We start from the raw sequence: 26,202 nt of genomic DNA on the forward strand, positions 1-26,202 counted from the left end.
ATTTCAATTTATCTCATAATTTTGACTTATGTCAAATTTTGACTTATCTCGTAATTTTAACTTAGTAAGTCATAATTGTGACTTTTTATCTCATAATTTTGAGTTGGTAAGACGAAATCTTGACTTTTTTTTTATGGGCTTCCATAGATACTTCATGTCTTAGTACCACATAACAGATTTTGCAGGCACTCTCCTCTTTTAGGGGTTTAAGGCTCCTGCCTTCTCTGTGTCTTTATTGAGCTTTAGCTCAGACCACAACACTCTCTCCATTCAGCAGGGTATAAATTAGCATTGATTTTAGATATGGTCTCACTATAGCATCATGGCATTGGTAGCCAAATAACTAACAATAACCTTCACAGTATGAGTGGGTGGAGAGGCGGTGAGGGCAAGGAATAAAGAGACAGAGGAGGAGAGCTGCATTATTCTTCTTGTGTACCTCTTCATTACACATAATTGCTGATTTAAAGAAAATCTTTCATTGGCTCATTTTCAAGTATTTGCAGCTTCTCAGTCACACTGTAATAGAGATATATTTTGTCTAAATGGCACAAGAAATGCCTGTTATCTCTGTTACATTCTGTTTAACCTGTTGATTTAAACATGTAGTGAATATGTTACGTTAGGTGATAATAAATTGTTACATTACACTAAAAAGTATTGTACTGAATTGTGAATTCTTTCTTGACTTTTCTTCTCTTGTGTATCATAAGTAATTTTCAAAATCAGACGCAGCATGAAGCTGGCTTCACCGTATGGCTCTCAGCAGTCAGTTGCTTGTTAATTGTTTTGCTGTTAGAGAAGGCAATGAGGGTGGAGGAGTGGCGAGAGGAGGCTGGAGAAGAAGAGGGAGATGAATGTCAAAAAACAGAGGGACCCCTGCCGCCACGTCTGGATGCAGCAGTGGCTACGCAGTGAGAAGAGAAAGGAGGGAGAGGGTGGGCAGAGTTGTCTTTCTGGCTGCACTGTGCAACCTGGTGTGTGTGCCCCACTGACAGCCCAAGATTGATGGATAGAGCTGTGTATCGCACATAACATCAGTTCTGTCCTGCTTTCTCTTTGATTCTGAGTCTCACTCCCTCATCACACCTCCCTTCCTCTCATTCTCTCCTTTTCTCCCCTTCCTCTCTCTCTCTCTCTCGCTCCCTCCCTCCCTCCCTCCCTGCTGCCACTGCTCCAGGTTGCTTGCTGGTCTCTCTCTTCTGTATTAGTTTCCAAAAGGCATCCTTAATGCTGCCAGAGAGCGCGCTGTGAGGCAGCTAGGAAACAGGCTTGCGGATTGCTGTCTTTGTGACAGCTTTTCTGCTTCAACTGCGTGTGAGCCGGGGAACTGGACTGGACTGTGGTGTTTCGTGGAGGTGGTGGGAGAAGAGGTGGAGGAGCAAGGGGGAGAGCTGAGGGGCAAGCTGGACAGATGGAGGACGGCACCCAACACCTGGCACACTGCATGGTTGACATGAAGGAGCTGAGCGCCAACCCTGAAGGATTGACCGCTGCCGGTGAGCTGACTGTCTTTTAATCTGTCTCCTCGTCCTCTCTTCTCTCTCCTTCCTCGTCCAGTTTAACTCTAAAACACGCTCTATGCATTTAGAATCGATTTAGTCTGCTGTATAATATGTTACTATTCCTATAAATGCTTGTTCCAGCGATGTCTTGTTTTTGCATATTTTTCCTGTATTCTCTCTCACACATGAAGAAGAGTTTGTGTGTGTTGGAGAAAGAAACTGAGAGAAATGGGTGGAGGTACCAGTGAGAGAAAAAAATATTTTATATGCACTAAGATCAATCATCAAGTAGTTGATTTCAGTGTTGTTTCATTGTTTATTGACCAATAACTAATGCCTCAGGGTTGTTTGTTCCAATAATTAAAAAAAGAATAAGTTTCCCCACATTTTTGTTAGGTTTGTGGATTTAAATCATATAGTTTCAGAATGTGGTTAATTATGTCAGAGAAGTCTTCCTTAACTAGTTTGGTGTTGATTTAACTAGATTTTGTGACTCTGCAGTATAAAGTTTGAAGACATTGTTGGTTGACATGTTTATTTGTACAAATTCTGAAGCCTGTTTGTGCATATTTAGATGTTTGCCAGTGTGAATGCATGTTTGTGTGATTTTCTGCGTGCATGTGTGTGTGCACGCGCCTTGTCTTTTTACTGCAGTCATATTCCATATAGCCAGAATGTGTTGTCGCTAATCAGCCCTGGCAGAGGCAAACTAGGTGTCTCAGTGCCCAACACAAGACAAGAATGCAAAAGTGATTAGCCCCATTAGTGATGACACAGAACGTGGTCTCGGAGTTCAATACCTTTGCTTACCAAAAGGACACACACAGCATGCAGGTCTGCTAAACACTGACTTGCAAGCTCAACACCATCATCTTCCCTGTGGGGAAAAGTAAATGGAGCCGTACAAAGACGAATGAAAGCACAATTCACGATGCCTTGTCTCCTTTGCCTCAAGCGACACAGATACATGCTAATCCGGCAATTGAATCCACAATTACACACATACAAAACAGACATATAAGGACATAATGAAACATGTACACACCAGTAAATAAATACACACACACAGTCACAGACTCTTAACAGTTATGACCTGATGGCAAACCCCAGATATGTGCTACTATTTAATGACACAGTCACAGCTTAGAGGTGACATCTGACAGGTGTGGGAGTAGAACAATAATGACAAAGACTGTACCTCTGTTTTGTTTTCCCCAAGCATCCCGTGAGACAAAAGGGAAGAGCAAAGCACATAATTACCATGTTTCACATGAAAGACAGGTTGACAACCCCACATTATCAGCACCAAGGTGAAATAGTTAATCTACTGCTCCTTGACAGGAGAGAAAAGTGGGACCAAACTGCTTGGTTCTCGGTAGGTGGGGCTGAATTGGCATTTTACAAACTCTCTGCCACATGAAGTAAAATTATGCTATTTTAACTATTAACTGGTCATACCAGAATGTGGATGTGGGCATGTGTGTTTTCAGTGAAAGCTTGCAATATAGGAAATGGTAACTATTGTGATGCAAAAAGTCTAAATTTGTGCTATTGTTAACCTTCCACACTCCACCATGTCTTATTGTTGCGGCAAGACATCCTCTGCACTCCCATCTCATTTACAATATTTTATTAAACCCTGGCAACAAAACCCTCTGTCCCCTCTCAGTCTCCCAGGGCAGCAATGTGACGATAACTCACTCTCCCATTCAGCACCACTTGTCCTAATGGGATGTCTGTTTGTGCAAACATCAATCGAGTTAGAGGTATGTTAGCCTGGCTGATGACTGAATCATCAGAAAAGATGTGCAGGTGTTGTTGAGGCAATTTAAACTATGTGGAAGAGAAGGAGTGAGGAGAGGGAGATTGGACAGAAGGAGTTAGAAGAAAGAAAAATTGCAATTAGTGTGCGTGCGTTTGTGTACATTTGAGATGAAGTGGGTAGTGGTGTTTGGGATGGATTGGATTGTTGAGAGATGGACATTTATATTGCTGTAATATCAGATCCTATGGTAAGTCGGGTACACAAGAGAATTATCACCTCAAAAGCCAAACTAAATAATATTCAAAATATAAATAGGATTTGTTCTTAAGCACAGGCTCTTAGATGTAATATGTATTCATGAAGGGGATAATCAGGAGTGATTAGGAATGTGTACTATACACATTGTGAGAGGGTTTATCAAAGCTCCATCTGGAAATCACTTGATTTTCTTAGCATATGATGGGATTGGAGCAGCGACATACTGTATTTTGAAGCTCAGGACTCAGGAATAGACAGTATGCATCCCATGTGAAAGCTGTGTGTGCACTCCCCCACATTCCTCCTTTCAGAGTATTTTCCATAAGCTAGTTAGTGGTTATCACACTGTACAGTAGGTGAGAAAGCAGGGCAATGAGAAGGGAAGAGGGTTAAATGATCATCTGCAGGACAGACAGTTTAAGTCCCTCTACATTAATTAACTTTGTCATTCCAGAGAAATCACCTAGTCTACTCACATCCTAATAAATTACCCTCTCATCTCCCTTCAGCGTGCCTTTTTCCCCACTGATACCACCCGCAGACAGGGGAGTGATAGATTGTGGGTACAGTGGGGCTGCGCTGTTATTTCTAGAGCCAGATGAAACTGCAGTATAGCAGTTGGGCACACCTCATTTGCTGTTGCCCCTCTGGGAGTCACATCTGCATGTGCCGCCTGCTGCCTTGCTGTGCTTATTACCATATTCATAATGCCAGTGGATATCGATTATAAATACCACACCTGTGCAGCTTTTCTCCACATACTTATCAACATTGAAGCCGGATCACCTGCGAGCCTGATGTTAAAGGGGTTGTGATTGAGAGGAACTGTACAGGTGGTTGACCTCTCCCCATGTTATGGGTAATTATTGTAATTAGACTTATTGTTTTTGGTCAGCCTGATTCTCACCAAGGGGTTAATGACATACAGTGTTCAAAGACAAGAATTGTGTCAAAGTGCACATAATAGGTGTTCTGTTCTACAGTTGCATATGCATAATTTGTCTATGGTTTTAATAACTGGGTACTGAGTCACTGTGAACATGTGAACAACAGTTTCCAGGCCTGCAGTATATGGGAACATTGTTAAATGTCAGGTAGTCAGTATTTGTTCTCAAAGATTCAACACAGCCTGTTTTGCTTGTCTTAAAATCAAAGCATCTGGCATGAACCTTGTCTAAGTACTTGACACCTACAAGCTATGCTCTAAAATTCAGACACCTTTTAACTCCAATCCTCCTCCTCCTTCACCATCAAGCATATCTCGTTGTCACGCAGGTAAGCCTCATGATCTGAATCCCCAACCCATATCAGACCTAGACTTAGCTTTACCTCTTATCTTTATTCAATTATTTCTGCAATGACAGACCTTTTCCAATGCTTCCTACCACTCATGATAAGTAGGTATAGCACAGATGGAGTCCTCCAAAGTAACTGGGCTGTTGAAGTGACAGTCTCTCATGATAACACAGCGCCAGAGACATGACCCAGCAGCTGGCATGGTCTTTGTTGCCACCACAAACACACAAAATATGTCATCTAGGCTTATTAAGGTTTCATCAGCACTCACAAGGAAGCCTTAGTGACAACATGAGGAGACATGACCCCTGAGGAACGAAATGATGAGCGTAATGTGAAAACCAGAAAGTTTATTTGCATACATAATTGGCCTATTTGTGCAACCCTGTGTGTGTTTACTTGCCCGCATACTTGAGCTACTTAATTGGGTAGACGTTCAATATACTTGTGTGCATAACACATATTGCGCTAAGTTTGCATAAGCTTATTTATTCAAATGTACTCGATCATGACAAGTATACCAGCTGAGCAACCCAGTTCACAAAAACCTGAGAAAACACTTGTCAATTAAGGTTTTATTCACAAATTTGTCAACATATTTGCTGAATTTTGAAATGCATTGCAAGTTGCTTGTGTATTTTATCAAGTTGCTGTGTACTAGGCTTTCTTGGCCTTGGAAGGCAAGTGACTCTCAAGAGGGTGCTGGGTAATGCTAATGATTTCCATAATTTACTGTTTGTTTTTCATTAGCAATCTCTGTACTGTGCCATTGTTCCTTTAGTTTAATGAACATTCAAACAAAAGATTATAAGAAAATGTTATATTTAAATGGCAAATCCAGGTTGAACATAATTCATAACATGTCTGTGCTTTTGGACAATCCTGCATTAATCTAGTAGATAAAAACAAAAGCACATGCAGACACGCCTTGTAATAAAAAGCCTTGCACTTAAATTGACTTTCCTCGAGAAGAAGATTGTTAGATAGCTGCTCCGCTGTTTGACCAGCAGGCTATGAAGAAGATCTGTGCCTACTCTACATGATGTTCAGCAGTTTGTTCATCATCCTCCTCTTCTCAACCTGCTCCAAGGGTCCCAGTGAAGTCCGCAGCATAGTGCCAGCCTTCCTGATCAGTCGTAGTTGGTAGATGTCCCTGGCCTTGATGCTGCTGCCCCAGCAGACAGCAGTAAATATAACTGCACTGGCTACAACAGGCCGGTAAAGGATTTTTAACATCTTGTTGCACATATTTAAGGACTTAAGCATTCTCATTAAGTAGAGTCCGCTCTGCTCCTTCCTATAAACAGCCTCTGTGTTACATTTCCAGTCCAGTACCCCTTCACCACCTCTACTTCCTCCAAAACAGATACAGTGTTAAAGCTGTCTCTGTTCCTTCTGAAGTCTACAACCATCTCCTTAGTCTTTGTCACATTTAAAGTGAGGTGATTGTTCCCACACCCCTTTACAAAAAAGTCCACCAGGCCTCTTTACTCTGCCTCTTTGCCACCATTAGTATACCCAACAACTGCAGAGTCATCTGAGAATTTCTGCAGATGACAGGACTCAGTGTTGTACTGAAAGTTAGGGGTGTACAGGGTGAAGAGGAAAGGTAAGAGGTCAGTCCCCTGTGGTTCTCCTGTGTTGCTGATCTCCTGCTCAGACTCACAACTCGCAACTGTACAAACTGTGGTCTGTCTGTCTGGTAGTCGGTAATCCAGGAAGCTGTGGAGGAGTCAACCTGCCTCTTTTGGAGATTCTCTCTCAACAGGACAGGCTGGATTGTATTAACACTGGGGAAGTCAAAAAAACATGATCCTCAAAGTGCTGCCTGCTCTGTCCATGTGTAACAGAGCTCTCTGGAGTATGCGTATGATGGCATCATCTACACCAACCTGGAGACGATAGGCAAACTGTAAGGGGTCTAAAGATGTTTCTACCTGATGCCTCAAATGGGTCAGTACCTGTGGGATTGGGTACATTTGAATAAACAAGCATATGCAAAATTAGTGCAATACGTGTGTGTATGTGCACACAAGTGTACGTCTAGTCAATCAAAGTAGCTCAAGTATGGGGGGGGGCAAATAAACACACAAAGGGTTGCATAAATAGGCCAATAATGACACATGTCATGACTGAAGTAATAAAACCCAGACAAATACATTTGAGTCTTGGTGAAGGATCCTCATTATATGAAATGACTATTACCTAGTATCATGTGGTGCCCATACATCAGTAAGCTTCGAGTATCCATGGCCCATTAGTGGGGTTGATGAGCCTTAGAGAGGCCAATTGTGTCCAAGCAGCCCAGGAAGAGGAAAATGTCATTTTATGGTTTAGGTGCCTTTCTACATGTTGCACCATCATGCAGGTGTTTCATCTGTTTGGTGCTTGAATGGTGGTTGTGTTGGATGAGAACAGTGATGAATGAGAGATAGCATTGGTGACAGATGACACGAGCAGTCAGTCCTTTACTCATCATTATGGCATAGACCCTCAAGGACAGTTGGTACACAGAAACTCTTGTACTGACACTTACAAAGATTGCAGTGTGTTTGCATAATCTAAAATGAACAGTTACACTAATCACTGTGGCATTTTTGGGAGCCTGTCATGCTCCAAGCATGAGAAAACACCTTAGAATTTAACATGCTTGGGGCATTGTATCCACAGTGAAAACAGATCAGATTTTAACCTTCAGTCTAGTTTATATTCTTTAGCGTCTTTAGGCTATGTGATTAGCCTTTTTCATTTAGCCTGGAGGAACATCTCTTTAGGGCTGCAACAATTTATTGTTTGATCAAATGGTAAATTGTAAGAAAAATTGTTACAGACAATTTTGAAAAATAATCATTAAGAAAGGGTAACGGTTTCCTGCAGCTGCAGTTCTACACCTCCTAAACTAGATAATTGTGTGCTACCTTTCTTTCTCTTTTATTGTTCTAATGTTTCCTCTTCCTTCCCTTTGTCTCCTCCCTCTTCTTTTTATCCCAACCCTATGTTTATTTCTTGTGTTCTTTTTTTCTTCTTCTCTGTCTCACAGGTGTTATTCTAACACCCAAGCTGCCTCAGGTGGAATTCAGCCTCGGTAAGTCCTGCGTTTCCTCATGTAACGGTCGTTTTACTTTACAAGGAAATACCACGAAAGAAGCTATCCCACACTTTGTTGACATCTTTGCAAGCACATTAGGAAAAAGACATATGGCCTGACTTGCATGCTTGCACACTTCCAGTAATGTTAAATCCCTCTTCACAACACAACAAAACTTTATAGCCTTTCAGCCCTTGCTGGCTAAAATGAATCCAGATTTAATCCTTGTTAAACAAACACCAGCAGTCACATGCCAGTTACAGTTACACTAATGCAGAAGTCAGCCAGAATTAGAGGCATATTTGCAGACATCCTTAATCTTTTCTCCGTTCTGACACGTACATCCACCTCAAGTATGGTTTGAAGGCAGAAGAGGAACAAGGCACAGAGAAAACAAGCTGGTGAGGGGGTCCTTTTGAACTTTTGTAGAGATGGCCTCATTTATTTTTTATGTAACTAAGATGTTAGATTTCTATTTCTAGACAATTCACTGTGGCTCAGGTCAAGTTTCCTAAAGAAAAATCCAAACTGAAATATTATTCTTGTGGTCTTTGACAGCCAAGATTGACAGCATCAAAGACTTGTGTCTTGGCTTCCTTGTTCCTTTTGACACGACTGCAACAAAGACTTCCCACGGTTCAGTTCACAATAAACTGGTTAATGACTGTGTGAAGATATTGCAGGGATGCGGCTCCAGTTTCTGTTTCAGATATATCAATCATCAATATAAACGATAATAATCATCTTATTTTCATGATAGAAAATACAGTTGACAGACAGAGATATATCTGTAACCTGGAACATCCCTCCGTAATGCCCTGGTTAAAGGTGTGTTATCCAACATTTTTTATAGATCTGTCAAACCCAGACAGATTTGGTGTTTAAATTATATGCATATTTTATTTCTAACATTTATTGGTCTTGATAACTGAAAAGAAGCTCTGTAAGGAGCTGACCTGTTTGAGTTACTGACATATTTAAGTGTGTTATATAATGAATTGTTTTAGAATAAATACTGTTAAACTCATTAATTGTATCACAATCAAACCCCTCCAGCCTCTTAGAGCAGGGAGCATCTCCCAGCTAAATCTACTGTTCTGCTAGCTCCTGGTCACAACAGCAGATTTAGAGGAAGGCTAAGCAAGCCAAACCTAATTGGGGAGAAGCACTGTGTTTCAAATACGAAAAAGAAAAAAAACATTATTAAACTGCTGTCACAACAGACAAAAAAGAATTTGATTCTGACTCTGAAAGCCCACACAAACTATTCACTATTCACACAACCATAGCTGTGATTCAAGACTAATTATTAAAAGGTTCCAAAAAAAAAAAAAAATAAGACAGACGTCAGTGCAAATGTTCAGCTTATTCCTGCAGCAAGGAGCAAAGACAAAGACAGCTGAACTGACTTTGAGCTCATATAACCAGAGAGGTCTGGGGGCTTTGTAGCTTTTAAGCTTAGCACATATTGTAAATCAATGCCATACAGTACTTCAAGAGAATCTAAAATGTAATTTTAGCATTTACTGGAAGTCAGTGCAGTGATTTGAGAAATGTACTGTATTTCTTCTTCCAGTCCTTATTAAAACTCTGGCTGCAGTTTTTGAATATGCTGCAGCTGCCCCACATTCAACAGAGGTGAAAACTGTATGCTGATTATAATGAGCAGTTGTTGATTTTTAATTGTGTGCAGATGTCCCTGTGTGCGCCTGTGTCTGTGTGGTTTGTGTAGAGGAGGGGTGCGCAACCTGTGCAATTAACTTTGAAGCTGATTAACATTTAATTATATCACTATAGGAAATAAGGCTGGCCTTAGATGGTAATAATTAAAGGGGCACTTTGCTGTCTTTACACGTGAAGTAAAGTTTACTCATCACAAGGTGGACCACTTGGTCTGTTGAAACAGTTGTTTAAAGTTGTCTGAGTCTAGAGTGAGTTTGACCCAACAGGGTCATGTTGAAAACTCGCCTTGGGTTTAATAAACCAAAGTTTTGGTGATTATTTAAATATGTGAATTTAAGAACCTGACCTAAACTAGAGTCACTCTGATTTTAATAATTTGATCTAACTCAAGATAGTGCAGTTGTAAATCAGTGGTGTGTCTCTTTAAAACAAACAAACACACACACATATACACACACACACACACACACACACTTCTGCAGCTGTCAGTACAATACCTTAATTAAGTGATCTGCGTTTCAAATTAATTGAATAAAGCTTTAAAGTATGTCCACTAACTTGGACAATAACTTTATAGACCAAGAAAACGTTTTCTCTTTTGTTTGCTGCAAATATTGCAGAATACCATGGTCAAGTCTTCATCTGGCATCACTGGGAGAATTTTACTGTTGTAGCTTTGGACTTTTTTTAAACCGCAAATAATGAGGATATTTATATTTGCCAGTGTTTGCTTCTGTTTTGACAATTTGAAGAATCTTTTCCTACTTGTATTGTAGAAAGAAAGAAATAAACAAGCTCACAAGAGAAATTTAAATGATGTGCATGTTTTGGCTACATAAAATAGCAGCCAATTTAAAACTGTGGCTTCTGTCCTTTTGTGCAAAGAGTTGGCAGGAGAATTGTTTCATTTATAATGGTTATATCAACTAGTGGGGGCGGCTGTGGTCCAGAAGGTATAGCAGTCATTTACCAATGATAGGATCGGTGGTTCGATTCCCAGCTGTCACATGTTGAAGTGTCCTTAGGCAAGACACTTAGGCAGTAAATTGTGGCTCATGCTGTTATATATGTTCATACATTAAAGCCTGCACAGATAAGAACATCACTGTAACCTGGAACCACAGAAAACTATTTTAATTTTGAATTTCCCATATACTTATTTTAAGTTTTTTAAATTTCTTTTATTAGACTGTCGGCATAAATGGCGGCCATGGCATGTAGAATATCAGGTCAATTCTGTGATGTGATTAACCACAGTAAAAGCAAAAGCTGGCTTTGTGTTTCTGCAAAGTCTTGCTGATGCCTTTTGTTCTTTTTCAAGTAATGCTCATATTTTTTCACAGCAATGACAGGGAGGTTTTAAAAAGGCTTTTTTCCCAAAATGAATTTATAATACTCTTCTGCTACATGACAGGGGGTTTGAAAAATACATTGTCATTTTTCTAACAAAAGAAGAAATTCCCATGTAAATTGCATGTTTCTATACACATCGATTGCTGTAAATGGAAACTTGATAATTGAACTTTGAATTATACAGAATTCATATCAAACTTTATGCTACAATCACAGATCAAATGGCAAATTACAGGCAGTATTTCGAGTCTTTTACTGATTAAGTATCCTATGCTTGTCAATATCTTGACTTAAATGTATCTTAAATTTACATGAATAATAAGCAGCAATGTGCCGCAGGTGAAGGACATATTTATCTCAACATGACAGCCCTTATTTTTCCCTCTGTTTTCCCCAGACCCAGCAAACAGGTGTGCAAAATGGTGGCACATGCAAATAATGTTGTCAAATTAATTGAAGCGTTGAAATAATTATCATGACGAATAAGCACCTTCTGGAGATGAGCATATATTTGTCTCTTGTGGCAGCTCCCGGGGCTCCCCTCTCGATTAAATGGAATTTAGATTCATTGTGGGGTCACAGAGGCCCACGGCATTAAAACTCATTTTCAGCAAATTCATCTTGAAAGAGCTCAGCATATTCCAATCACACAAAATAAATACAGCATAGTAATTGAAGCCTCCAAGGATGGGCAAACATTATTACTCCAATTGCTCACTTGTTATGGTAATTTAGGAATCGTTCTCCGTATACTTTGCTAGTTGAGACGCTTGACTAAAATGGCAAGTCATGTTATTGTTGAATTAATTTTAACCTGAACTAAGGCAGTTAATTTACTAATATACGACAGAAAGTCTACAAATATAATGTTCTGCAAAGCACTCTGAATTTGGTCACTGATTTTTTTTTTTGCTATTGCTCTTCAGTGCATTACTTGAATGTGTCTCACTTTAATGGACCGTGGTTCTCTTTTCCGCCTTCCATATCACTCTGTCATTATCTCCCCTCTCACTTAGGCTTCCTTCCTCGAACTCTAAATGTCTCTCTAAGGGACTCTCTTGTCCTTTCCCTCTGTCCCCATCTCTATTTCCCTTTCCTGCCACCCCCACCCTGCATCATAATAGCTCTGACCTTAGTAGGCCACTCGAATTGTCATATTCCTGTGAGAACACAGCCTGGTGGTGCATGGTCAGACACCCAGTCCCATTTCAAGCAGTGGTTAACTGTGCAGCAGAGAAGCAAAGGTCTCACTGGCCAGTCAAATGTTTGTCCCCTGAGGCCACTGATGAGTAGGGTCGGCATTATTTGTAGTATCCCCTTTCAGGGCTTGTGTGTTTGTGAGTGCTACAGAGCAAAACTGAAAATAGTTTTAGAACCGTGTTAAGACAAGATAAATGGAGAGAAGAAATTAGAAATGACTGTACAGACCGACAGAAAAACAAAAGAAGAGGCTCTATAGCAGCCTTTGTGGCCTTCAGCCATTATGTGTGTGCATTATTACATAGAGCACATACTTACAGTACCTGCAACGTACAGTCTGTGTTCAGTATGTACGTGCGTCGCAGGCAAACACCTTTTTGCCAAGAGTCACAGTCATCATCACTAGTGCATAAATATGACTGCATTTCAACATGTTTTTGCAGTATTTTTAAACTAATGAGTGTGTGTGTGTGTGTGTGTGTGTGTGTGTGTGTGTGTGTGTGTGTGCTTGTGTGAAGTAAAATTGCTTACCAGTTAGGTAGAAAAGTGCTATATAAGTGCAGACCACTTACTGTACAAGAAGAAATATTGATAAAAATAATGCATTATTCATCATGTTGTCACCAAAACATTTGATTCTGATAAAATGAATGACATTGTCTGTGCAGGTAACATAGACAGCATCATTTAAATTAAGTGCAGTAAATTGTGGATCATGCATACCTTCATACATTAAAGCCTGCACAGATGAGAACATCACTGTAACTTGGAACTACAGAAAACTCTTTTAACTTTGAATTTCCCCATATACTTATTTTAAGTTTTTAAACTATTTTATTAGACTATCAGACTATAAATGGCGGCCATGACATGTAGAATATCAGGTCAATTCTGTGCTGTGATTAACCACACTCCAAATATGACTGCATTTCAACATGTTTTTGCAGTATTTTTAAACTAATGATTTCTGCCTGCATGCAGAGTCCTCTGCCTCATCTCTCCCTCTTGCAAAGCTAGATGTGAGAGCTTTTTTTAATATGAGTCCAAAAGACCTGGCACCACGTTCTTGAAAAGGGAAAGGGAATGTGGAATCGGAATAGGCCCTAAGAGTTAATACATGCATGAGCTGGACAAGATTTTCTACTACAGCGTCTTGTAAGCTTTTCTCAACAATTACTAAGATATTTCAAATGCCAGCATGTCTCTATACCACTGTAGTAGTTTTTTGTCTTCTTTCATTGTTCAGACTAGGCAGACACTAAATCTCCATTTTTGCCTCCAAATGGTTGGCCCTAATTTATTAACAGTTAAATGATCATCAGATACTGTAGGTTTTCATTTCAGGGGGTCAAGGTCTATGATTAGTTAATACAACAATCAACAATCTTCACATTTGAGCAGCACAGTCTAATTTCCCACAAGTGCTCACGAAAATCAAACTGGGCAGGTGAATATGATTAGAATATTTTACATGTTGCGGCTAAAGATAACTATCTGCAGTCTTAATTGAGACTGTGCAACCATATACATGTTTAATTTATTCTCTTTCATCACCTTTGTTGGTTTAATGGGAAACGCACTGAGATGTAGATCAGTGCTTCTTAATCCTGTTACTTAGATCTAGTAGTGTTATTTCCTACAAAGTGCAGTCACGTTGCATTGTAGATTAGCCATCTAAAATAAATTCATGCTAATGTGTTTTTTTTGTTTGTTTTGTTTTGTTTATGGACCTGGGATGAATTGTAAATATTAAATATCAGAACAGTGAAATGTGCCAAAACTTAATTGTGTTTCACATAAATGTTCCTTTCTTTCAACAGTAATTTGGGTCTTTTAGGTTGCATTATGTAGCAAAGCAGTATCTGTACTGTGTTTCTAGGTTTGCTTTACAATGTCTGCATGTACTGAAGTCCATTTAGATCAAGTTATTCCCCCCATAATTCACTTTGTTTCCCTGCTGTGGCAGTGGCCCGACTTCCAGACTCTTTTACCAAATGTGAAACCAAACCCAGACTGTGTCAACTCAAGACCGTGGAGACTAAAGACTGTTAATGTCTTAAATAAAACTCCTTTTCAATTTAATGTCACAAAAAGAAATGTTTTACTTTGAATACCCTTAAGTGAGTCTCATGATGAGACATACCACAGAGAATTGGAGGAATTAGCAAATGTGATTTAGTCTAATGCAATCAAAGGTCTATTTCAGAATTGAAGTCACATGGCTTTGATGTAATAGAATAAAGCTTTTATTAGTATCTATCATGCAGTCTTTTCAGACTCCATATTTAGTTTAGATCTTGACCCATGTACATTTCGCAATTTTGAAATATGGATCAACTTCAGCCTCCTCGGATTCAGTTTTAGATGCAGTGAAGTCCTCTTGACTTAATAGTTTTTTTGGACAAATGTTTGTTTGTACAAAAAAACTAAACTCAGTTTACTGAATCTACCATCATTCAGGAACTAAAGTAAAATGTTTTATTTTTTATAGGACATTTTCTATATACTTTTGGTATAGATATTTGTGTTCATCTTATTAAGCTATATTGATAGGTCTGTTTTGGAAATCCCCAAAGACATCACAGAAGATGTATGATCAAAGCTTAATATTGGGCATGAAAAACCATATTCAGAATAGGCAAAAATATACACAGGAAGTTACTGATGTTCACATTTGAACCAGAAATGGTTGATGTTTTCTTTCTTTTTCATATTGGAAAGCGATATTAACATAGCCATACTGCATGTACCAAATGCAATTTAAATTGTTCAGGTATTGTTTTGATTGTCCCTCCTATTGTGCAAAAGAAATTAATTCTTAAAACAAGTGATGGGGTCTAAATCCACAGAGACACATCCAGCTGAAACAGTAAGAGGCTTCAGCAGACAATTAGACAAATCAACTAATCTACCATGTGGAACTCAGCAAAGAAACGTTAGAAATGTTGCACTAGAAGGATAATATGGACATTTTTTAAAGTATTGTTTTTAACAGTAAGTTGATGTGAATCTGCCCTTTGCTCATGCACAGTCTGATGTTAAATCCTCATTACACAAACTTAGTGAAGTTACAAATGTCACCTTAGTCCTTATTACAAACAATAGCAGCACTTATCACTGTATGTGGTAAAGTTTTCTTTTAAAAAAGTTGCTGTCTGTGAAGCGTGATAACATTGCACAGTAGTCATTATGTTTTGTAAGTAACAATCTATCAGTTGACCTTCATGCACATCTCTCTGCTGTGTTTAAAGAGTGTTAAATTTCATATAAAATACAACAAAAAGGAGTAGTAAAGTCACAGACAGTTTGTATGCTGAAAGTGTTTCTCTTTTGTGGCTGTTGTCTTGCAGACAAGTGTGACAAATGCTCATTAAATCCCATATTTGTTTGTTTTGCTTTAAAAAAAACAGAAAAACAAGGACATTCACCTTGATAGTACAGTCATCATGACATTTTTGCTGCTTCAATCAAACAGCACATTGTAGTGGCTGTGTGCATGTTAAAGTTATAAATAAAGTAAACTTTATACTGTATCTTGTATGTGTCCATCTTGCAGTAAATGTACTTTTTTCCTGTTGATGTTGGAAAAGGAACATTTTATTTGCTTTGTAGTTTTTTTCCTCATCAATTTACTGAACAGTATTAGATAAAGGACGTGAAATCTAAGAAAAGAAAGTCTACATGTATAGTACTTGATGCCCCGCTACTGAACTCACAATTTCTTTTGCCACCTTTATTCTTGCTCTTCACTCACTTTTTAAAAACCTCCCACAAGAATCCCTTTCATCTCCCCTTGCTGTTCAGTTGCTTAAACATTAAAATGAAGCGCCAAGAGATGGAAGTACACACAAAGAAGCAATCTTCTGCACTTGCTGTTTTTTAATGGAATTTCACTCACTGAGTGATGTTATCCAGGCTTTTTTTGCAGAGTAATGTGTGAAACTGACCAGGCATTGCGAGCAGATCAATTGCAGTTTACATGCCAGAATTGTGTGGGGTGGATAAAATGCAACTCTTGGACACGATCCAAGGAGGTTGCTGAACACCAATTTGTCATTACTTTATTCAAGTCTATACAACTGCTCATTAATATATAAAATCTGAGGCACGCTGTGTAATTGTAATACTGGGTATCAGGCTGGATGTTTTATTGGGCTTCCAAGGGAAGTGAATAAAAGTTTCAAGGTTTTGAAAATCTGTAACCACAGAAATAAGTCTTTTCCCTGCACAGGTAGATATTTGATTTAGCTCTCTAGAAGTTTACTACTGTGCTGTATGTATATCGGACCTTTGCAAAGAGATTACAAGGATGTCTCAGATGCATCTGTTTATTACTATTAGGCGAGTGAGTGCTGCTTTGTTAGGGGTAGTTTCACTTCATAACCAGAAAGCATCAGGTTTCCTTTAAAGGAATTGTGGGATACATACTCTTTTCTGTCCTTGAAAGCAGGTGAGGATGAGTGACATGCTGCTTTTCTGTTTGAAATTAAAGCTCTAATAAAACTGCGATCTCAGTGCCAGCAGGGATTCTACCTTCCTGACTATCATTTTAATCATCTGCTGGGGCAACAAATTTTTATCTCGGTGTACGAATGACATACTTTATTGATCTTATATATTTCCTCAAACAGTTATTGTGTTTTAGGTTTAGGTTGAGGCCTCAGAGAATGAGGACAGTGAATTTCACTCCTCTTTTCCTCTGTGCTAATGCAGCTCTTTAGTGCTCAATCATGTGACTTCTAATCCAACAGGACATATTTATAAATGCCATAGCTGTTTTCTTCTGTTTTTTCCTCTTATTAATGTTTACTTTTTCTTAGCCTATAACATTCATCATATAAAGGACTCTCTCCCTGTCTCATCTAGATTTTTGTCCTCTTCTCTCATCTCCTGTTTTCTCTACCTCATGTCCTCCTATCTGCTCTCACCTACCTGTCTCTCTTCCTCTCTACAGCCTGTAATGATCTGGTGGCCTCAGGCAGAGACAGAAAGCCCAATGCTTTGGTCCAGGTGTCTGTCATAGATCCCCACAAGCAACATCTTGTCTCTCACGCCTGCACAGAGATAGTGGAGGTAAGGCAACAACCATGCACACTCATGCATCCTCTCTCTGACCTTTGATGTGTCAGTGTATCTTTGAGTGACGGTGTCTTGGTTGGTGATCTTTCCAACTCGGTCTGCCCTCCTTTTTTCTGCAATCCCCACCCCATGTGACTCACCAGACTATGAGGGTCAACCTCTTGTTTCCTGTGACAGTCCAGACATCTGTGAGAATTTCTGTGTAGGTTCCCCATTATCTGTCAATACATAAAGTGTTTGTGGGTTTCATTGTGTAGGAGTTCCTTGTAGTGAGAGTGTCCTGTGTTCTTTGACCCCTTTAAATGCCTCTTTTATTACCTTCGGTGTGACAGTGCTGTTGCTTAGGCAACAGTCACACATGTGCTTTTTGGGCGGCAACAGCTGCCCCTTGTCACACTGTGGAACACCCACTTACACACATGTACATACACATGAGCGTTTCTTTTCTTTCCTTATATGTGGGCAAAGTTTCCTGACGTGTAAAATGGAGACACTTTTATTTTCCTGCTAATCCAGAAAAACTAAATTAGCATTAGAGACTGCATTTCAACTGGTTTTCCCCCCTCAGTCTTGTCAAGGGAACAGCAGTCTGTCTGTCTGTGTGTGTGTGTGTGTGTGTGTGTGTGGAGACACAGGATGTGGTAGGATACTGTATGCTGGCTCAGCTAGCTCCGCACACACTCTGAGTGCCACTGGAGTTTTGATTTCATGGCTGTAATGTTCAGGATATGGAGTAGGATCTGAAGTTATGGACTGCTTTCGACTGCGCAAAAAGAGGGTATGTGCACATTCTGTGTAATTTTACAAGTCTGTTTTAAAACAGAGGCTCCTATCTTTGTAAGAGATTTTAAAGATGGTTTGAGGAGTTGTCTGGGCCATTTAATCATTTTATAAGCTGGGATAGTGTTGTGAAAGTGAACATCACTACTGTTACTATGTGTGCCAATATATTTAGCACTTCACACAGAAATCAGATCAATTACATCAGTAATATTCATTTCATTTTGACTCAGAAGGGTGATATTGAAATTTGACTGTGACTTTGACATTGTCTTTGAATGGAGCCTTTGTGTGTTGTTAAGAGTGACAGAGGTTACTAGTGAGGACAGTGCCAACCGGTAGGGTTTCCCACTCATATGTCGGTGTCCAACGTGCACAGCATCAGATGTTCATTAATTTCTGTGACCTGTGTGTGTGTTTGTGTAGTTTTCTGTGCCTGAGAGCCCGACTGTGTGCCGTATGAATTTGAAGGCAGCGCACTGCCACTTGTGTTTCTCCTGTTTGTCACATTCCCGGGATGCCAGTCCTCAACAGCTGCCGGTTGCTCTGCTGGACACTGATTGGAGACTTGGCTGTCTGAAAGCTTAAACATTAGTCCGACTCATGTGATAGGTGCATTATAAGAAATTCATAGTATATGATATAAGAGTTTAATTTAGAAGATAAATGATGAAACAACCAGCTGCTACATTGCCCACTCTAGTCTTACCCATGACTCACCGAACAGAAGTCGGTTAGAAAGAACAGGGTGGCCTTTAATCATGTTGGATCTAAAATCTAAAATGTACCACTATTTAGATGAGTTGAAAGTTCGCAAAGTATGGAATATATCAAATTAAATTAATGTTAGTTTATTTATAGAGTTAAAAAAAAACAGTTTATTTTGCCATTTTAACCATTTAGGTGATGTCCTATAATCAAATGTTAGGGCTCTTTTTAATTGAAAATCACAAATTTAGAAGGTTCAGCACACAGTGGCTGCTAAATGACAATATGAAATGATTTATCAGTTCTTTAGAGGAAGTGTAAAAGTTTTTTTACTTTTTCAAATCATTTGGTTTTCGGGTTAGGGTTTTTTTCCTAAGAGGAAATGCTTTGTACGATAGTGAAAGTGACTTTCCAAATATCACTCTTAGTAATATTAATAAACTGTATGTTATACAACTCAAACAAAAGACAAATCTAATAACTCTGAGCTCTGCTCAGTGAAAAGAAATAACGTCTGTTTTTCTCTGTGTGCTCGCTCATTTAAATTGTGTTTCCACATATGCATGCTTTCTTAGTGTTTTTAAAATGACACAAGAGACAAGGAATTGGGATGGAAAGCTGTATTTTCTGCCAAACCCTAATATGTCCGTGTAGGAAAATCCCATTGCTAAAACATGGGCAATGGGTTCAGGAGTGGTGGTACTCGAGGGGATTTGACGTCACGCAAAGACAGGGGATAAAAACGGCCTTTGATGTCATGCTAGTCAAGCTAAGAACCCTCATCCTGGAACAAGTCCAAAAAGTCAAGTCTGTATGTGTAATTATGAGCGGGAGGAAGAAAAACCTCCAGTGTAAGGAAACTAAAGTCTGAATACTCCCCTACCCCCATCGCCCCCAACCCAATCACACACAAACACAGACTCACACCCTGTAATGGCTCAAATTGGCTATTCCTTGGAGGTTTCCAACCCAAACGGACAAAAAGACGAGAGAGGGGCAGCTGTCTCCCACAGCATATGTTGGCCACTTGTATGACAGACTGGCTTACTTCTGTATAAATGGAGACAGGCTTACCACTTTAGCTCATCTCAGCCCATCAGCAGCAGCGCTAAGAAGATTCAGCCACAGCTGAGGCTGCCAAGCATGCTGGTAAGTCTGAATGAGGCCTATTCAGTGTGCCAGTGAGGGAGGTGTAAGGGGTAATGTCTGTGTATACCTGCACATTTTTGAGTATAATAACTCTGCCTGTCTTTTTGTCAGTGTACAGTAGTGATATATATCCAAATTTGAACAAGGCTCAAAGGAGTGTACTTGTTGCACTGAGTCATGTATAGGTTGTTTGTTTACACAAACCACACAGCAAAATGGCACTGGGCATCAAACAGGTATTACTATGTGTAGAGAGGCTGAAACAAGAAGGGACCCGTTTTATCCCCCACATCAGCTCGTTGAATGTTTCTGAAGGATCAATGGCTTAGTGGTGCAGTGAGGAGCTGGTCTGTGTGCTCTCTCTCTGTATTTGAACACATAACTCTGTTTTAAAGGCAACTCTTAACGCTCTGCCCCCCTTTTTTTGCTGGTGTGAATCTTACACGAGCTGCAGGTAAGCTGATTAGACATTTACTTTTACATCTGTTTAATAAGTGCAATGTTTGGGCTTTGAGGCACAGTTCAGAAACTTTGCTAGTATGTAGTAGTTATTTCAAAGGATTGTTGTTAATTAAAAGATTGACAATATCAAAATATTCGCTATTTAAATAAATGTGTATTTTGAAGTTTGTCCAGACATCAACTCTTTTAATTAACATTGATTTAGTCTTGATTAAGACCTATGGAATAAGTCGGTATTTAAAATGTAAAAAATGTAAAAATAAAAAGACAAATCATGATGATATGATCACGTTTTTATTGTCTCATTAAAAAAAGGGGGTTAATTAAAACATGAAACAAACCCATAACATGCCCATATTTGCTACATATGTCAGTATGGAAAAAATATATGCAGTGGTGTTTATCATTGTATTGACTTGATACTAGCCTTAAATGTTTTTTTTGTTTGTTTGTTTGTTTATTAGTTTTTTATGATTCTTGATTTAACTCAAGGGTGTAACTAGGGATATATTCATACGTCTGCCAGTCTGTCTGTGTCTGTCTCATTAAAAGCCCCCACACAGTCCCAATGGGTTGCCTTGCAGAGACGCCCAACAGATCATAGCAGAGGAAGAAGAGGGCCTCAGTGTAAACATAGAGTGCTTGGAATTGATTCAAATAGATGATAACAAATAGCTTAACAATCCTCAAATCTTCCCAAGGAAGCCTTTCAGTTCCTGGTACAATAAATTTCACTTACATTAGAATTGATTACAGATTTTGGAAACTTTAAATACACACAAATGAAGTTAGTTTATCTACTATTCTACAAAATGTTGAATTGACTCTGAAAGTCTTTCTATCTATGCTACTTTGATTCTGCTCATTAATTTTTAATCAGTCTCTTGTCATAAGTTCATGTAAGTGCAGGAACGAAATATTTTACTATTCGTTTACAGTTAATCTGTCTTTCGTAGACCTTTTTGGAAGCATTTTTACAGTAAAAGTTTGATAATCATTGTGAGAGGGTTGATAAAACGTTGCTAAGCTAGAACTGACACAAATCCACACATACACACACATGTTGTGGGATACTTTGTATGTAACAGAATGTGAAAACAAATCAAATCTTTATATCTAATGTCAGGGGATATATGGAAACGATTCCTTTTAACTGACTTGTAAATTAACCTTAAATAATTAGAAGCCTTTAATACTATAATTTTTAAACACATTTGTTCAAAGAACATGAAATCTGATTTAAGGAGATTTGTTTTTATTCTCATAAGAATGTTTATTTCAATATGTTCGATGCTGTACGCTGATCCTTGAAAGTTTAACCCTTTATATTTTCTCTGTGCTCATATGACCTGAAATATGATCAGATTTTTAATTATGCAAATCAAACAAGAAATTACAATTATTATTACTATTTATTGTAGAAAATGACTCGATCTTAACTAGCCGTGTGTGTGAACCTCTTATTTAAAGGTGAGATAATCAGGTCAGGTGTCAGTCAGGGAGGCCCTGCATAATTAAAAGCTGGGTCCTCAGTATCAAAGGATGTTCCTGACAACATGTTTGTTACCTTAGAAGAGATGTTGATGCGTACCAGGCTGGAAAGGATTACAAAAGACTTTCTAAAGGATTCTGACTCCTCCAGTCAACTATCAGATGGTTAAAAAGGACATTCAACACCTTTGTTATCCTCCTCAGAAGTGGTCAACCAACAACGATCACCCTAAAAGCAACACATATGCAAGTTTGGGAGATCCCAAGAAACTCCAGGGTGATGTCAAAGAAACTAAAGATGCAGTGGCAAACATGTTCCATCATTGACTGTCAACTGTAATAGTTTGTTTCTTTCTCTTTCTTTCTCCCTCCAAAAAGAATATTGTTGCCCGTGTACAGTTTGCTCAAGGCCTTTAGAGGAATGTTCTGTAGAATGTTTTGTCTTGAATGAGACGTGTTGGGTTTGATGATGACCAAAGTCTGCATTCTAGCATAACAACTTATAGACCATGGTGGTGGCCGGATCATTGTTTGTGTTTACCTTGCTGCTTCTGGATCAGCGTGATATGCCATGAATGATGGAGCTTTCAATCCAGTGTGAGTTTTTATGTATTAGCTTTTTATATTATTGCTTAATTTGCGTTTTCTTCGTCTAGTTTTAGGACTTGAACATGAAAATATGATCATGTTCTTAGTTCATATAGAGAAAACTCTAGGGGGTTACAAACTTGTTTGTTTCAGTTTTGTGTAGGTACAACCATGATATTGTCAGAAAATGCCTCTGTACTAGATATTCACATACAAAGGTTGTGACCAAGCAAGTCTTGAAATTCAGAAGACATAGAAGTTAAAGGTTATGGCTTGGTAATTTAATATCAAGGAAGTTGTGAGTGAATATTAGTCATTAATGTCATGCAGACCTCTGGTGCGTTTGAAAACTCAACACTGGCTGCTGTAGCTACCTGGTTTAATCTCATTGCCACATTACCACTGTGCCAGTTTACCTGTCAACATTTGTTGCTCCTAGCCTGCAGTCTCAGTTTAGAGAATGTAGTTATGCCAGAGCTGCAGGTAGACCCACCAGGGAGAGCTCTATCGTCTCCTTTTTTGTGCCCAGGAGAAGCAGCAGGGGGAGGCGAGTGGGAAGAAATGCCGGGGGGAGGAGGAGGAGGACAGACTGAGCCCAGCTGTTGGCTCTTTTACCCATCAAGACACCCCCCTCCTTTTCTCCCTTTGGCTTCCTGCTTTTTCATGAACATGTGTATTCCCATACAAATGTGCAAGAGGCTGCACACACACATGCAAACAAATGCATGTAGTAAAGCTCGTGCTTTTTTTGTGTTCTCCCTTTTTCTGACAGGCAAACAAAGACCCGCTGTTTCTGACGGGGGTGACCTTCCCTTCAGAGTATCCTGCTAGCCCAGAGACACTAGTCAAGCTAACTGTGTATGATGCAAAGGACAAGAGCCAGGAATCAGTGAGTAAATGGCTCATCTTTTTCTGTGTATTTTGAATGTTTGCACGTTGAAAATGCAGTGTGAGAGAGCAATAATCAGAATGTGTTCAAAGCCACTTGTGAAGCAGTCATCTTTCAAGTTCTGGAGATGGAGTACTGAGCTTTAAGATTTACAGGGGATGCACATAAAGAGCTGTGAGAATTCTGCTGCAGAATCTCATTATGTTTACATTTATCCCACAGATTCAGATGTGCTGAGACTCGTGCTGTAATACAGCAGCAGGCCGAAAATGTTGGCACTATCTTAGAAATCATTAATTTGAGTCAGTCGCAGACCAAGAATGTTGAGTTTTAAAGGAAAAGGGTGTGTAGCCTTCGATGAGCATCTGAGCGTGAAAGCCCGTCCTTTGGCAATGATCCCATGGGAAAACCAGCTGGGACATCAGTAGAAATGGGAGAGAGACATAGAAGAGAGAGCCAGACACAGAATTTGGAATGGGTCGGCCCGTCTGTTCTACACATTTTAAACAGACTTTATAAGTGGCTCTTCAGTTTATATATGTATTATATTAATCAAGAACCTCACTCAACCCTGACTGCCAACACCTTAATTTGGCATAAGTTACTATGAAGCATTCATGAGCTTTATGATGAACCGCGACTCCATTATAACAGTGGTTAGTATTTGCAAATGTATCACATTAAGGCCTCTGATTTTGTGCCGGCATAAATCCAACAGTAGTGCAAACATAATTGAAAGGTCACTTTTATTGAGCATAACTTACTTCTTTTCTGAATTTACAGTATGACTAAGGCGACAGCATCTACATGCACCGATGTGGGTGTGTTGTGCTATGTTTTGCTTGTTTTCGTCTAAAACTTTGTGTTGATTTTTCCACCTGCTGAGACAGTCTCTCATTGCAATCTGAAGCAGCACCAGCCATGAGCTCCAAAAACCTTTTTAATGTATTCTATGTTTTTTCAGAACAAAGTCACAAGAAAGCAAATAAGTAAAAATAAGAATCACCTCATGTATGAATCATTTACATCAACTGGTTGATAAATCATTTGACAGCCAATTTTAAATCTGTTTGATTTGAATGGTGTTGAATGTTTGTTTTTTTTTTAGTTTTTTTTTTTTAGAGGACACTATTTTTAAAGTACCCAGCTGTGTTTTGTTGCAGAAGCGCAGCTGTTCTCTCTTAATGAACCCTTTCATTTATGTGGAGTTTTGTGTCCTCTACTTGTGATTATAATAATAAAGGAAGGGTATCATTTGAGTGACCTGGTCGTTGTAGTTATGCATAGATGTTGATTCACTGCTTTAATCTTCAGGTAACACAACAAGTTGACAGAGCCTTTTTTTGTTGTGTAAACAACAGACTGATACGTATACCACTCTGCACCTAGTAATGATTTTATTATTCTGAATTTTCATTTGTGTCAGTGGGATTATTATGTGGAGCTGTCAGTTCATGCTGTGACATGAACGCCAGCCTATTGCTTTTCCTACAAAATATTGCATACTGACATTAGCGTTTGCATGTAAACATGCCCATATACCTTTCTGACTACAAGCTTTAAATAACTTGGCCGGTTTGGTTTGTTTTGTATTCACAGAGGATTATGTGTCCTCACACATCTACCATCTAAAACAGGAGCTTCACATTGTCTTGCATGCATATTGGTATGCCATATTTAAAGGATATACACTTCTGGTAGACAGTGTTCTCCTCAGCGAAGTGCCCTGGACAATGTTTTCTTGTAATAAAGGGAGGATACAGGCTCCACATGCTGATAATATGTTTATCCTGCTCCAGCTTCTTTCTGGATTTGTTTGCCAAATTTACAAAATTGGTTCTGAGCTTGTTCCCCAAGGTTGTTGTTGTGCTTGTACCCAGTTTCAACAAATTATAGACCTAAATGTCATTCTCTCATTTAAAAAAAGGTAACTCATATCGCAGCATGAAATTGTTGTTTGAGAAACTCAGAATGTATGAAATTTAATTTAAACAGTTGCTCATACAGAGCAGACATGTAGTGTTGTGTATTGTAAAAACTCCACAGTCATTTAAATGAATTTTATGTATGTGAATTGTAATGGTTGTAATTAATTAACTTTAGTCATTTGCATCTTAAGATTCAGCCTTGAAACACAATCCCAAAAGAAATGAGTTTAGCAACAGCTGCAAATTGAATATTCATGTTGGATTGCGCAGTGTGCTGCCACCAGAGGTTTGTGTGTCCAGACAAGCCAGATATAGAATTTTTTTCTTGTTTCCGGGTAAAATATTTACTTCTAAAATTCTAGTTTCTTAGAACAGTTTTGCTAGAAACAAGCCATTTTTAATTCAGTGTACAAGTAGGATAAAATATTTTATCATGTCTTTTAGAATTTGGGTTTTGACTGTCGCTCTGTCTTTCATGCTGCTCCTCTCTCTTTCTGTGAGATTTTTCAGTAGCTCCTGTCAGTCTGTCAGGAATATCACTGACATACAACACAACATTTCACTTGAGCTTGGCATTTGGAGCTTAAGGCTGAACTAACAGACTTACAGGACAGGTGCTGTTGAGCCTTTTACCGTCTTCACTCATCTTTACACCACCCACAGCCTTCAAAGGAAAAAAGTCTTGATTGATGAGTTGCAACACAACTATCTGTGACCATATTTAATTAAAAAAAAAAAAAAAAGAAGAAGAAAGAAGCAATTAATGATCAAAACTGTTGTCATTTTAGAAAATTGCACCAAATCGCTTCTTCCTTTCTATTGTTGGATCTCATGGATGGTCTTGCAATAGTTAAGGATCTCTCTCTTCTCTGTTTCTTTGGCACCACTGCTCTCGTGCTGTGGTTGGCTTTTAGATTTGCGGCTTCGCTCGGATGGACACAGCGTGCTTGTCTGGGTCTCATTAGAGACTCTCTAAGTGA

At 39.0% G+C, this 26,202-nt stretch overlaps 1 protein-coding gene across 4 annotated transcripts in view; it reads left to right on the forward strand.

The window, feature by feature from the left end:
- Positions 1 to 1,373: 1,373 nt before the first annotated feature.
- Positions 1,374 to 26,202, forward strand: part of inpp4b (inositol polyphosphate-4-phosphatase type II B) — a 124,981-nt gene continuing 100,152 nt past the window's right edge. Inside the window, exons 1-4 of one of the 4 annotated variants that reach the window (XM_026359898.1) lie at positions 1,374 to 1,499; positions 7,865 to 7,909; positions 17,103 to 17,221; positions 23,178 to 23,294. In XM_026359898.1, the coding sequence (XP_026215683.1) occupies positions 1,415 to 1,499; positions 7,865 to 7,909; positions 17,103 to 17,221; positions 23,178 to 23,294 (366 nt within the window). In that variant the 5' untranslated portion in view covers positions 1,374 to 1,414. Of the gene's footprint in view, positions 1,500 to 7,864; positions 7,910 to 17,102; positions 17,222 to 17,944; positions 18,006 to 19,708; positions 19,865 to 23,177; positions 23,295 to 26,202 lie in introns of those variants that run through there. The other 3 variants (XM_026359897.1, XM_026359899.1, XM_026359900.1) reach the window with 3 other exon arrangements.

The sequence above is a fragment of the Anabas testudineus genome, chromosome 1 (assembly GCF_900324465.2).
Source record: "Anabas testudineus chromosome 1, fAnaTes1.2, whole genome shotgun sequence".
Classification (NCBI taxonomy): domain Eukaryota; kingdom Metazoa; phylum Chordata; class Actinopteri; order Anabantiformes; family Anabantidae; genus Anabas; species Anabas testudineus.